At 28.4% G+C, this 15,608-nt stretch overlaps 1 protein-coding gene across 1 annotated transcript in view; it reads right to left on the reverse strand.

Annotated features, from left to right (window-relative positions):
* Nucleotides 1-15,608, reverse strand: part of fig4a (FIG4 phosphoinositide 5-phosphatase a) — a 76,526-nt gene that overhangs the window by 16,005 nt on the left and 44,913 nt on the right. Inside the window, exons 17-20 of the mRNA XM_016450887.1 lie at nucleotides 12,490-12,628; nucleotides 7,744-7,802; nucleotides 5,305-5,452; nucleotides 2,491-2,574 (exon numbers count right to left, since the gene is read on the reverse strand). Coding sequence (XP_016306373.1) covers nucleotides 2,491-2,574; nucleotides 5,305-5,452; nucleotides 7,744-7,802; nucleotides 12,490-12,628 — 430 coding nt within the window. The remainder of the gene's footprint in view (nucleotides 1-2,490; nucleotides 2,575-5,304; nucleotides 5,453-7,743; nucleotides 7,803-12,489; nucleotides 12,629-15,608) is intronic.

Here is a 15,608-nt window from a genome sequence, read left to right on the forward strand (position 1 = left end):
GAGTTTACAGAGTTAGAGTTTATAGAGTTAGAGTTTAGAGAGTTAGAGTTTAGAGTTAGTTTACAGAGTTTAGAGTTAGAGTTTACAGAGTTAGAGTTAATAGTTAGTTTACAGAGTTAGAGTTTACAGTTAGTTTACTGAGTTAGAGTTTAGAGTTAGAGTTTACAGAGTTATAGTTTACAGTTAGTTTATAGAGTTAGAGTTTATAGTTAGTTTACAGAGTTAGAGTTCAGAGTTTACAGAGTTAGAGTTTACAGAGTTAGAGTTTATAGTTAGTTTACAGAGTTAGAGTTCAGAGTTTACAGAGTTAGAGTTTACAGAGTTAGAGTTTATAGTTAGTTTACAGAGTTAGAGTTCAGAGTTTACAGAGTTAGAGTTTACAGAGTTAGAGTTTATAGTTAGTTTACAGAGTTAGAGTTCAGAGTTTACAGAGTTAGAGTTTACAGAGTTAGAGTTTATAGTTAGTTTACAGAGTTAGAGTTCAGAGTTTACAGAGTTAGAGTTTACAGAGTTAGAGTTTATAGTTAGTTTACAGAGTTAGAGTTCAGAGTTTACAGAGTTAGAGTTTACAGAGTTAGAGTTTATAGTTAGTTTACAGAGTTAGAGTTCAGAGTTTACAGAGTTAGAGTTTACAGAGTTAGAGTTTATAGTTAGTTTACAGAGTTAGAGTTCAGAGTTTACAGAGTTAGAGTTTACAGAGTTAGAGTTTATAGTTAGTTTACAGAGTTAGAGTTCAGAGTTTACAGAGTTAGAGTTTACAGAGTTAGAGTTTATAGTTAGTTTACAGAGTTAGAGTTCAGAGTTTACAGAGTTAGAGTTTACAGAGTTAGAGTTTATAGTTAGTTTACAGAGTTAGAGTTCAGAGTTTACAGAGTTAGAGTTTACAGAGTTAGAGTTTATAGTTAGTTTACAGAGTTAGAGTTCAGAGTTTACAGAGTTAGAGTTTACAGAGTTAGAGTTTATAGTTAGTTTACAGAGTTAGAGTTCAGAGTTTACAGAGTTAGAGTTTACAGAGTTAGAGTTTATAGTTAGTTTACAGAGTTAGAGTTCAGAGTTTACAGAGTTAGAGTTTACAGAGTTAGAGTTTATAGTTAGTTTACAGAGTTAGAGTTCAGAGTTTACAGAGTTAGAGTTTACAGAGTTAGAGTTTATAGTTAGTTTACAGAGTTAGAGTTCAGAGTTTACAGAGTTAGAGTTTACAGAGTTAGAGTTTATAGTTAGTTTACAGAGTTAGAGTTCAGAGTTTACAGAGTTAGAGTTTACAGAGTTAGAGTTTATAGTTAGTTTACAGAGTTAGAGTTCAGAGTTTACAGAGTTAGAGTTTACAGAGTTAGAGTTTATAGTTAGTTTACAGAGTTAGAGTTCAGAGTTTACAGAGTTAGAGTTTACAGAGTTAGAGTTTATAGTTAGTTTACAGAGTTAGAGTTTAGAGAGTTAGAGTTTATAGAGTTAGAGTTTACAGAGTTATAGTTTACAGAGTTATAGTTTACAGTTAGTTTATAGAGTTAGAGTTTATAGTTAGTTTACAGAGTTAGTTTACAGAGTTAGAGTTTACGGAGTAAGAGTTTAGAGAGTTAGAGTTTACAGAGTTAGAGTTTATAGAGTTAGAGTTTACAGAGTTAGAGTTTATAGAGTTAGAGTTTACAGAGTTAGAGTTTATAGAGTTAGAGTTTACAGAGTTAGAGTTTATAGAGTTAGAGTTTACAGAGTTAGAGTTTATAGAGTTAGAGTTTACAGAGTTAGAGTTTATAGAGTTAGAGTTTACAGAGTTAGAGTTTATAGAGTTAGAGTTTACATAAATATAAAACATATTGTAAAATATTTTGTAAATATTATTGTAATATATTTTAAAATGCAATTAATTTCGGTGATGGCAAAGCTGAATTTTCAAGAAACATTTCTAATTATTATCAGTGTTGAAAACAGTTGTATCTGAAATACAAATCTTTTGTAACATTATAAATGTCTTTACTGCCACTTTTGATCAATTTAATGCGTCCTCAATCAATAAAAGTATTATCAACTGATTCACCAAATGGTTTGACTGATTCATTAACAATAATTGCATCAACTAAGTGATTAATTCGTGAATTTGACCAACACTATGTTTATTTCTGCATGCAGTCAGTGAGGATGTGGTATGAAGTTGATTATTTGTTGTCATTTTATTGTTTGTTTGTTTGTTTGGTGGCCAGTCTTTCTCTTTCACCATCATTCATAAGCTCAAAACGCTTTTTTGCAACTGGAGATTCAGCAGCTCCTGGTTATTGTGTATATATTTGGCATCATTGTTTTTGTGTTTTCCTGCAGGAAGCCGTGCCGGGAATAGAAGCTCGGGCCACCAGATCTGAATATTCAGGATATAAACGCACATATTTTTGTGTGAGAATCCCGTTCACACCTGAAGGACGGCAGACAGGTATTCACGCACGCACAAACCTGTGTGAACCACTGAGCTGATGAAGGAAACAGCAGATCTCTCAGACTCACCCCAGCACTGACTTTGCGCTCTCGTCTGGTTTGCGGACGGTGAACGGACTGGGATCGAGGCCCACCGTCTTCGGCATGAACTCCCTGAGAGACGAGACGAGAGAGAAATCATGAGAAGACGTAGAAAAACCTTCTGTGCACAAACAGGTGTAAAGGAACTCTCAACTCTCTTTCGCATCGTATATTCAAATATCAGATATATTAAAATCATCAAATCGCTTTGCAGCAGGTTTAAAGACACAAACGCGCTTCACAGCAACCCTTCAAAATAAAAGTTCGGTTGAACTCAAAGACACTGTGACAGAGATGTATTACTACTGTACAGCAGAATGTACTTCTCAAATAATAATAATAATAATTTTTATTATTATTTTATTTTAAGAGGTATTTTAATTATTTTAAAAATTAATAAGGTTTAATTTTAAGATTTTAAAAGTCTGAATTGAATTGCAAGAAAATTATTATTTTTTTTGATTAATCCTTCAATAAACTGTTGTGAAATTGTATGATTTCAACTAATTAAACATGCTTTTTGATTACTAACATTTAATTTGACCATTAAAACTGAATTAAAAATATAATTTGGAAAATAAAAATACAATTTTTGGGGAAAAAAGAGAGAAAAAAAACCCACTAAAAATAAGGGGGCCCATATACTGTTTTTTTCCGTTTTTTTAAGATTGAAAAAATACAAAAATACATTGAAATTGATTTTTTTTAAATGAATATTGAGTACTAAACATTTTGAAGGAAATAATATATAATTTTACACAAATTTCTCGTTACACTGAATAAAACGTTAAATGTTAAAGCATGTTTCATGTCTTACTGGGAAGGATTCATAAGTGCACATTTATTTGAAAGAAAAATTTTTTTTTTTTGTTTGTTTGTTTTATTTATTATTATTATTTTTTTAAATAATTATTTGTATTTATCTATCAACAGCCCTAATTAAACAGAAAATGCTTGTACATTTCATTAAAATGAGTAACTCATGCATTCATCTGACTTGAGTACAGTAAGTAAACGGCACATATGTAACCCTGGAGCACAAAACCAGTCATAATGGTCAATTTTGTGAAATTGAGATTTATACATCATCTTATTATACATCATCAATAAGCTTCCATTGATGTATGGTTTGTTAGGATAGGACAATATTTGGCTGAGATACAACTATTTGAAAATCTGGAATCTGAGGGTGCAAAAAAATCTAAATATTGAGAAAATCATCTTTAAAGTTGTCCAAATGAAGTTCTTAGCAATGCATATTACTAATCAAAAATTAAGTTCTGATATATTTACGGTAGGAGATTTACAAAATATCTTCATGGAACATGATCTTTACTTAATATCCTAATGATTTTTGGCATAAAAGAAAAATTTATAATTTTGACCCATACAATGTATTTTTGGCTATTGCTACAAATATACCCCAGCGACTTAAGACTGCTTTTGTGCTGCAGGCTCACATCTGTCTTTATGAAAATGAGGCAAACTACCGGACGGATTTTCCAACACTCATCCGGTGAGAGGAGATGGTAAAACGAGAGCAATAAATACGAGAGCAGCTGAACCCCGTCTGAGAGACAACAGGAGACGTTAATCAAACACTTTCACAACCGAACAGAAGAACCCTGAGCGTGAAAGCGAAACACACCGAGTTCACCAGAAACACAGACTAGACCGACTTCTGTGTTATTCCTCACAGAGCAGAATGAAGAGCAACACAGATTTTACTCAGATATGAAGATGCTTTTTAAACAAACAAACCAACAAGCAAACAACTTAACTATTTACTTAAATATTTATTCGCATAAATAAGTAAATAAACTTTAATGTTTTCTTGAATATTTATATATATATATATATATATATATTAAATATTTAAATTAATGATCATTCATATACATAAACATTTTATTTTAATAATATTTACTTAAATATTTATTAGCATAAACAAATAAATGTTAGTATTTACTTAAATATGCAAATTAAAATGTACTCAAATTAATTTTCACATATAAACACTTTAATATTAAAATGTAATATTTACTTAAATATCTAAATTAATTTACTTAAACATTTACGTTCATATCTACTTAAATGCTCATTCACATAAATAAAAATAAATAAGTAAATAAATAAAATTTCATATTTTAACATTTTAAATGTAAACAAAGTTTAACAATTACTAATTTTGATATATACTTAAATATCTGAATTAATTTACTTAAACATTTAAACACTTATTATATTCACATAAATAAATTTGAATATTTACTTAAATGTTTCAATTAATTTATTTAAATATTTAAATTATTATTCACATTTAACGGTTTCAAATCAAAATTGGTTTAAATTTAAAATATTGTTAAAATATGAACAATTTGAACGAACATTTAAGTAAATATTAATTTAAATTTATTTAAATAAATGTTAAACTTTGTTTACATTTAAAATGCTAATATATTAAAGTTTATTTATTCACGTATTTATATCTTACACTACTTAAACATTTAAACACTTATTATATTCACATAAATAAATACATCTGAATATTCACTTAAATATTTAAATTAATATTTACACAAAAATGCATTCAGATAAATAAATAAATTTGAATATTTACTTAAATGTTTCAATTAATTTACTTAAATATTTACTTTACCATTCACTTAATTGTTCATTCACATAAATAAGTAAATAAATAAATAAACTTTAATATTAACTTAAATATTTATATAATACATGCATTTACTATTTACTTCAATATATACTCAAATATTTAACAATTTTTCTGAAGTGTGTGACCTCGCGGAGTTGGTCATGGCGATGCTGAACGTGTCGTCGAACGAAGTGAGTTCGTACGGCTTGAAGATCTCGGTGTAGATGTCGATGCTTTCGTCAAAGCGGTTCACGCGCTTCACCGTCACCTTCCTCCTGTTCTTCTCACAATGGGCTGAAACAGAGACACATTCAGAACATCTCTATGATTTAACATGCACAAGCTATAATATACAGCATGTGTGAGGCGTCTAAATACAAACGAAACTTTCCGAAAACGAGGTAAATTAGAAATTAATTAATTCTAAAATGAATAACATTTTAACATTTTGCTTGTTACATGTATCACATGAATCCTTCATGGAAAAGGCAATCCCATATTGCAATGCGCTGAGTTCAGTGAAAATAATTAGGAAAAAGACAAAATTTTGTACCTAATACTTGTGTGTACAACGTATTTCTATATTTTTGGCTAAATTTTGTATATTTATATTTACTTAAATATTAATTCATTAATAAATAAATAAACAATTACTTAAATATACATTCACACAAATAAGTAAATAAATAGGTTGATAAATAAATGTAAAAATTAATTAAATATTTACTTTAAAATATACTTATATATTTAAATTGTTCACTTAAATATTAATTCACAAATAAAAAAATAAACAAACAATTACTTAAATATATACTTAAATATTTATTCACACAAATAAGTAAATAAATAGGTTGATAAATACATTTTAAAAATAATTAAATAAACATAATTAATTAAATATTTACTTTAAAATATACTTAAATATTTAAATTGTTCACTTAAATGTTTATTTAAATATTCATTCACAAATTTAAAATATACTTAAATATTTAAATTGTTCACTTAAATGTTTAGTTAAATATTCATTCACAATTAAATAAACATTTACTTAAATATATACTTAAATATTTATTCACTTAAATAAATAAGTAAATAAATAGGTTGATAAATAAATTAAAAAATTAAGCAAATATAATTAATTAAATATTTACTTTAAAATATACTTAAATATTTAAATTGTTCACTTAAATGTTTATTTAAATATTCATTCACAAATTTAAAATATACTTAAATATTTAAATTGTTCACTTAAATGTTTAGTTAAATATTCATTCACAAATAAATAAACATTTACTTAAATATATACTTAAATATTTATTCACTTAAACAAATAGGTTGATAAATAAAAAAAATTAAGTAAACATAATTAATTAAATATTTACTTTAAAATATACTTAAATATTTAAATGTTTACTTAAATATTCATTCACAAATAAATAAACATTTACTTAAATACATATTTAAATATTTATTCACTTAAACAAATAGGTTGATAAATAAAAAAAATTAAGTAAACATAATTAATTAAATATTTACTTTAAAATATACTTAAATGTTTAAATGTTTACTTAAATATTCATTCACAAATAAATAAACATTTACTTAAATACATATTTAAATATTTATTCACTTAAACAAATAGGTTGATAAATAAAAAAAATTAAAATAAATTAACATTTACTTAAATATATACTTAAATATTTATTCACTTAAGTAAATAAATAGATTGATATATAAATAAATAAAAAATTAAATAAACAAATATAATTAATTAAATATTTACTTTAAAATATACTTAAATGTTTAAATGTTTACTTAAATATTCATTCACAAATAAATAAACATTTACTTAAATACATATTTAAATATTTATTCACTTAAATAAGTAAATATATAGGTTGATAAATAAATTAAAAAGTTATTAAATAAACTTAATTAAATATTTACTTTAAAATATACTTACATATTTAAATTTTGTTTAAAATTTTGTTTTAAATGTAGTTAAATATTCATTCACAAATAAATAAATTAACATTTACTTAAATATATACTTAAATATTTATTCACTGTAATAAATAAGTAAATAATAGGTTGATAAATACATTTAAAAATGAAGTAAACAATTAAATATTTACTTTAAAATATACTTAAAAATTTAAATTGTTCACTTAAATGTTTATTTAAATATTAATTCACAAATAAATAAATAAATACACATTTAATTAAATATATACTTAAATATTTATTCACTTAAGTAAATAAATAGATTGATAAATAAAAAAATTAATTAAATAAACAAATATAGTTAATTAAATATTTACTTTGAAACATACTTAAATGTTTAAATTGTTCACTCAAATGTTTACTTAAATATTCATTCACAAATAAATAAATAACTTAATTAACTAATTAATATTTGGATTAATATTCAGTCACATAAATCAATAATCGGTGATTGTGAGAGACTCCGAGGAGTCACTCATGAAGCTCCATGCGATCAGGACGCTGCTTCGGCTCAGTGTTTGTGGTTAATATATCAGCTCATGTCTCTCATATCGGTCTTTATGGATGTGTAAAGCGATCACCTTCATCATACGGTGACGGCAGGAACGTCAGCACTCCGTCAGTCCACCAGTGTGTGTAACTGCAGAGAAAAACACAAACACATCAAACAGGACTACGGTAACACCGTGTTATTCTGGGACACGGTACCATGCTAATACTATCGTTTTACACACATGTACCATGTAATATGGCAGCATATGAACATTGTAATAGTAAACATCAAAGTACTATGGTATTACTATCAGATACCATCACTGTACCACAGTACTATAAATATATATGTGTGTGCGTGTGAGAGAGTGTGTGTGTGTGTGTGTGTGTGTGTTATATATTTTTTTTAGTTACATAACACATAACATATAATACATATTTATATAAAAAAATTTAATTAAACCCAGAATATATACATTTTATTACAACAAATAAAGATTACTGTCAGTCAACAAATAATGCATGTGCATACTAATGTGAGTATGTGCTTCAGTTAACATATAATATATTAAATGTATAATATTATATAATACATTATAATCTCTATATAATATAATAGTATATATTCATTATTTTATATTATTATTTTAGGGAAGGGAACGAAACTTTGCAAATGATTTAAGACCTTCAAAATACACTTTTTTTTCAGATTTTGTAATAAAAAACTTATATAATTTATGTAGCTATATAGAATGCATATATATGTACACACACAAACACACACAAATAAATATTAATTAATTAAAATATATATTGTATAAAACATAAAATAAAATATAAAATATTTATTATAAAATATAATATAATATAATATAAAAATGTGTAATATTATATATTATAATAATAATATATTATACATACATACATAAAATATTAGGTTTCATTAAAATATATTTAATATTTTAATCAAACCCGACATAAATCAATTTTATCACACCAGAAAATACATGCATACATGTGCATAAAATCTGAGGGGGAAATGTGCTTAAGTTACATAAATATAAAGTCAACACAAAAATCTTAATGGAAAAATATAATTTTATATATCAATTCAATTCCGTATGACTCAGACGTGTTTGTGATAAAACTGTCCTGGCGATCGGTGAACTGAACGGAAATACAGTGGGTCTAGAAAAGAATCAGCCTCATTTACAATAATCACATTGTGTTGCTTTGCAGCCTGAAATGGAGACGGACACAGTTTTTGTTTCATCCAGCTGTATTTACTCAGTACTACTTATAACATCCAAGTGAAAGATAAAACACCAACATGTCGGGAAATAAATAAAAAAGTAAAAAAAGCAGAATTACTGAGTTGGAAAAAGGATCAGCTCCTTGTGTCAGTGTTTTGTTGAAGCACCTTCTGCTTTAATTACAGCCTTTAGTCTGTCTGGATTTGTCTCTACTAACTCTGCACATCTAGACTTTGCAATATTAGCCCACTCTTCTTTGCAGAACTGCTCAAGTTCAGTTCAATCTGATGGAGAGTGTTTGTGGACTGCAGTCACAGATTTTCAGTGGGTTTCAGTCTGGACTCTGACGAGGCCATGCAAAGACATTCAGCTTTTTCTCCTTCAACCACTGTGTGCTTTGTGTCATTGTCATGTTGGAAGGTAAACCTTCTTCCCATTGACAACAGATTTTCCTCAATAATTTGACCGTATTTTATTCATTTTTCCTTCTATCCTGACCAGCGCTGCAGAGAAACACCCCATAACAGGACATCACCACCTCCATGCTTTACTGTAGCTGTTATCTGGATGCTGAGCTGGATTGGATTTCCACTAGACATATCGTTTGGTGTTGAGGCCACATAATTCAGTTTTAGTCTCATCTGCCTCAGACTCTTCAAGGAGTGTTTTAGCAAAGCTCAGTCTGACTGCATGTGGCCTTTCTTGAGGAGCGGCTTTTTTCCATACAAGCCACATTTGTGGAGAATCTGTGATATTGTAGTCACATGCACACAATGATCACTCTCCCGACTTGTGTCTGTCCACAGCTATATCCCGGAGATCTTCTGACAGTGTCTTGACACCCATAGCTGATTGTTTGCTTCAGTTGCACTACCAAGGGCTGAAATGCTCCAGGAAAGCTCTTTTCATGCTGAGCTGATCAAAATGAGCACAGCTGAAAGTCAAATGGCTTTGTGTGCCACTGAGAAGGTGATGAGCTGCACCTGATTGAGTTTACAAGCCATTTTTAGGAGGGGTGATCCTTTTTCCAACTCCAATTTCCAATTTATTTCAGAAATATTGGTGTTTTATCTTTCACTTGGATGTTATAAGTTGCACTGAGTAAATACAGCTGGATAAAACAAAAACTGTCTGTCTTCATTTCAGGCTGCAAAGCAGCAAAATGTGATTATTTTAAAGGGGGCTGATTCTTTTCTATACCCACTGTACATTAGAACATAAATGTCCTATTTGTCCTGGAACACGAATTGTCATTTCAGAGACTATCTGACGGTACAATTTCCCTAAACAGGTCAGATTCCTCTCATTTCGTTTTGTGTCTGATAATAGTTCTTTGTCATGTCGACCAGCGTCCATTATGTAAGCGGCATCACAAAGCAACGTGCCGGATGGCTGGAGGAAAATAAAGTGGGTCAAACACTTCTTTAACATCGCAGCAATAACAGAATAAACCACAGTCGGGCAGAAACTGGATGAATGTGAAGCTGCAGACGCAATAAATGAAGAACACGGAGAATGAAATGAGGCGGAAACAGATTTTGGCATTTACACAAGTTAAAGGTAATGTAACGCTAACCAGTAGCTGTTCATAGTGTTCACTAAGGCAAACGTCATTAGTTTTAGTGCTTATACTGTATTTAAGTGTGCTATTACTTTTCTAAAGTCATCAATTTTACATTTTTCACCATGCATTCAAGGTGGCACATGATGTTTTCTTACCCTCACAAAGCATTCGGTTCATTTTGTCCCAGAACAGATGCATAAACATTTTTTAAAAAATGCATAGTTTTTAGTAAGGCAACGCAACTTTGCAAATGCTTTAAGAGCCTCAAAATACGCATCATTTATTTTCTTTCAGATTTTTTAAAATTAATTAATTTAATTGAAATTTATTTTTAATAGATATAACCATTTAAAAAAACATTTCATTCAGGTCATTTTGACCCGGGTGTGTATGGAGCACCATTACTGTCAAAAACACTTTTTGTAAAATTATCTATGGAGTTAAATTAGTGTCAAAAACACTTTTGTAAAATATATTTAGCCTCTTCTCCATATCTCACACACTTTTGGAACTGAATTTTGTTTATAAACATGAATATTGACCAACTATTGCAGCATGAAAAATTAATCACGTTTTCTATCTGAAAGTGAAAGTTTAAGTAAAATTAATTTATTTAGTTTGAAAACTTTTTAGAACAATATTTATGCTTTGTTAAAATAAATATGTAGGTTTCATAAATTTGGCATGTTTTTAAGCAAGCATGAGTTATGAAGTCAAAAGAATTAAACTATTAATTCCAATGGGGTTAATACTGGTAATTCTTATTTATATATGTTTTTATAAATTTCATGCAATAATATATTCAAATAAGATTTCTCATGAATATTGAAAAAAATATACATAAATTTTAGTCATCATAGTTTTGTTGTTGTTGTTGTTCATGTGTATTTGAAATTTCTAAGAATTTCAAAAATTTTTTAATAATAAACGGGTAAATGCTGTAATAACATGGTAACATTCAAAACTTTTAAGATTTTTTCAATAGTGAAAAATAGTCTACACATTTTGAGTGCATTAAAAATTGTCTTTGATCTTTCAAGCTGTTTAATGCCACTCAGCGGGTGTTGCATTGCATCAGTCCAAAAGAACTTAAATAAACATCGCCCATCCATAAAAAAAAAGTCTCTCACATGGCTCCGGGGGGTGAACAAAGGCCTTCTGTAGTGAATCGATGCGTTTTTGTAAGAAAAATATCCATATTCAAAATGTAATAATCACTTGAATCTAGCTTGCGCTCACTGTTGTAAACAGAAGCAGCTCCGGGGGAATGACGTATGAGGTCAGCGTTGCGCATGCGCCGCTCAGAAGTGACGCACGCGGAAACGCAGCGGAGAGATCAAAACAAAACAACGGTCACTAATTAGAAGTACAAAACGAGGATTTGTAAAGAAGAATGTCAGAGGATTTCGATATAAGCCAAGAGGAGACTGGTTTTCCTTTGCTAAAGTAAGGAAACGTTGATTCCTTTGATCCTGTTAACAAACGTTGGTTTTCACGAGACTCACCAGCGCATGCGCAACGCTGAACTCATACGTCATCAGCCGGGAGCTGCTTCGGTGTACAACTGTTGGCGCAAGAACAACGTCAACGTTTTGAATGTGGATATTTTTATTACAAAAATGCATCGATTCGCTACAGGAGGCCTTTGTTCACCCCCCGGAGCCGTGTGAGACACTTTTTTTTATGGATGGGCGATTTTTATTTAAGTTCTTTTGGACTGAAGCAATGCAACACCCGCTGAGTGCCATTAAACAGTTTGAAAGATCAAAGACAATTTTTAATATAACTCCGACTGGATTCGTCTGAAAGAAGAAAGTCATATACACCTAGGATGCCTCGGGGGTGAGTAAAACGCAGCCTAATTTTCATTTTTGGGTGAGCTAACCCTTTAAGAAAAAGGTGTTTAAATCCCTGTCAGGAGAATCTATTCTCTCAGTTTTTTGCTCGTCTGTTGAAGTCTCCAGAGAAAGCACAGCACAGGTTGTTAATCAGACAGAATTAAGCCGTAAGCGTCAGACCTGTGCTGCTGGTGTGGGAGGACCATGGTATCGCTGTGATGAAGGTAGAAATCTGTAGGCAGTTCCCAGAGGTGAGGCTTCGACTCCGACGGCTGGAAGACCTGCAGGAAGAGGTTTATCGCGTCCTGTCTGTCTGCATCTGAGAGACAAAAACGATCAATGTTACTTCTGTGAGTTATTCCTGTTTGCCCAATTCTTAGTTTAGGCTGTATTTTATTATATATTTTTTTTATTTTATTTTTTACATTTACATTACATTTATTCATTTGGCAGACGTTTTATATCAATTATATTAAATTTTATTACATTCAATGTATACCTTTTATCAGTTCATGCATTCACTGGGAATCGAGCACATGTCCTTGGCTTTACTAGCGCCATGCTTTACTTTAGCAACAGGATACTTTATTTAATTAAATTTTTTAAATTTTATTTTTAATTTTATTTCATTTCATTATTTATTGTATTTTATTGTACACACTTGTCGAATAAAGCTAATTCTGATTCTGAAAATATAGCAAATATAAATATTTATATTATATTGTTCGCTTCAGCAACATTAACCATTTTGAGATGCCAATAAAAACAAACCACTACAACTAAAGCTGAGAGTGACTGAAAATCACCTTATCATCACAGTGAGAGCATGTGAGAGCACCAAACAATGACAGAATCAGATGCACAGCAGTGTTTGAGTCTGTTTACAGCTGCCAGGACTGACTTTTTGAGAATATCCACAGGTTAAAGGTTGATAATCGCGGCACATGCATGCGTGTGTTTGAGCGATGGTCTTCTGCATGTGCCGCGGCCAGCGTAATCAAGAGTTAATCGACAAGCAGTGAACGCAATTACACTCGTTCCTTGTTATCCCTCAGGCCATTTCAGCATCTTTCTAATTAAATAAAGCTGAGATGAGAACCGAGATGAGCAACATTAATGCACTAACACGTTCATCCACAAAACATCACATGGAAACGCCTGACCGTCCAGCAAATCTCCAGCATGGAAGAGTAAAATGTTTTATATTTTATTATGTTTTATTTAATTTAATTTGAACATTACATTACAGTTTTCCAATTGGCAGACATTTTAACAAAAGATTTATGAGCTACAGGTAGGGATATTATAGTTAATTAAAGGCATTAAAACACATTTTCATTTCTTGAAAAAAAAAGTCACCGTAAATTCAAATTATTAATAAAAACTATTAAAGCATATCGATGATACTAAAATAACAATGATATATATTTTATTAATTTGTTTGATTGTATTTTTATTTAAATGTATTTAATTTTAAAATTTAATTTAATTGTATTTAATTTTAACATTTAATAATTTAATTTTACATTATTATTATTATTATTATTCATTTACATTAGATTTATGAATTACAATAATGAGTAAAGAGTGTTTTATATTACTTTATATTTTATTATTTATTTTATTTTCTTTTTAAATTTCCATTACATTTATCCATTTGGCAGACATTTTAACCAAAGCTTTATGAGCTACAATTATATATTTTTTTTATTTAATTATTCAATTTATATTTTATTTAAATAAATTGATTTATTTTATTGTATTATTTTTATTTAGTTCTATTTTATTTCATTGTATAATTTTATTTAATTTATAATTTTTTATTAATTATTTTAATTTAATATTAATTAAAAAAAAACATTTCAAACAGACTCAAGAATATGCCAAGATCTCACTCCAAAACCCAGAAATAAAAAATTACATTTTACGTTTTAAAGTAAAATGTAATTTTTTATTTCTATATATTTCTATATATTAAACCTATTTTAGGACCATTACTTTTTTTTTTGCATTTTGGACCTATTTAAAAAATAAATCTTAAAGGTGCTAAAATAAGCTTCAGTTTTTAATGCAATAAAAAATGTTTCTTTTGATTTTAGAGTGAAAACCAGCATGTGCTTGAGATTCACCTGTATAATACAGTCTGTGTAATATTGAAATATAACAGCGCGGCTCCATTAGACTGTCCCGAAGAACAGTGTGTGTGCTGAGCTATGATTCATTTCAGCAGAATTTACCTGAGGAGAGTTTAAATGAGACGAGGCTATAAATACAACATGGAGAACAAGAAAAGAGTCTGAAGAACCTCAAAAATAGGCAGAAACATGAATGGCCATTCGATCAAACCTCAAACCCACTCCTTTAATTAACCAGCACAGCGCAAAAAAAGATGCTCTTCTTCAGTATTTTTGTCTCATTTTCCAGTACAAACATATAAATAAGATTAATTCACTGGAGATGAAAAATGACATAAGCAGTCTTTTTCTGAAGAAAAAAAAATCTAAATTAAGTAAGGTTTATGCTTAAAACAAAAACAAATATCTCTCAATGGGATAAGAAACAAAGAATAAAAAAAGAATAATAACATTTCTACAAAAAATTTATCAATGACTATTTTATGGTATTTTTGCCTTTAACATAGACATGGTATAAGCCAGGGTTATTATAGTTAACTAAAACTAAAACATGCATAAAATGTGTTAATTGAAATAAAATAACTTTAAAATATTAAAATAACAAAAAATATATAAAAATAAGACATAACTCAACTTGAAATAAAATAACTTTAATAAAATACTTAAAAAGTGCATTTAATTAAAACTTATTTAATAAATATTATTTATTTTTTATCACTTTTTTCTTATTTTCTTTAGTTTAATTTGTACAAAAATGTACTAAAATAACTGAAACCAAAACCAAAATCAAATAATAAAAATATACAGATGTTTAATTTAGACATCTATATAGACGTTTAATATATACAAAATAAAATAATAAAAACGGCAAACTAAAAAATAAAACAAAATTTCCAAACATTTAATTTGCTAAAATTACTCAAATTAAAACTGAAAGTATAAATAAAAACTAAAAATATGAAAAGCTATAATAGTATCTCAATGATACTAAAACAACTGTAATAAAAAATCATTTAAAATGCAGTTTTATAAAAACATTAATACAATTTTCTAACTATTTAATATTATAAAATGTTATATTTTCTAACTATTAAATATTATTAAAATTGTAAAATATTTATAATAATATTTTTATTATTTATATTTAATAATATTTATAATAAT

This window comes from Sinocyclocheilus anshuiensis, unplaced genomic scaffold, assembly GCF_001515605.1.
Source record: "Sinocyclocheilus anshuiensis isolate Anshui unplaced genomic scaffold, SAMN03320099.WGS_v1.1 scaffold595, whole genome shotgun sequence".
Classification (NCBI taxonomy): Eukaryota; Metazoa; Chordata; class Actinopteri; order Cypriniformes; family Cyprinidae; genus Sinocyclocheilus; species Sinocyclocheilus anshuiensis.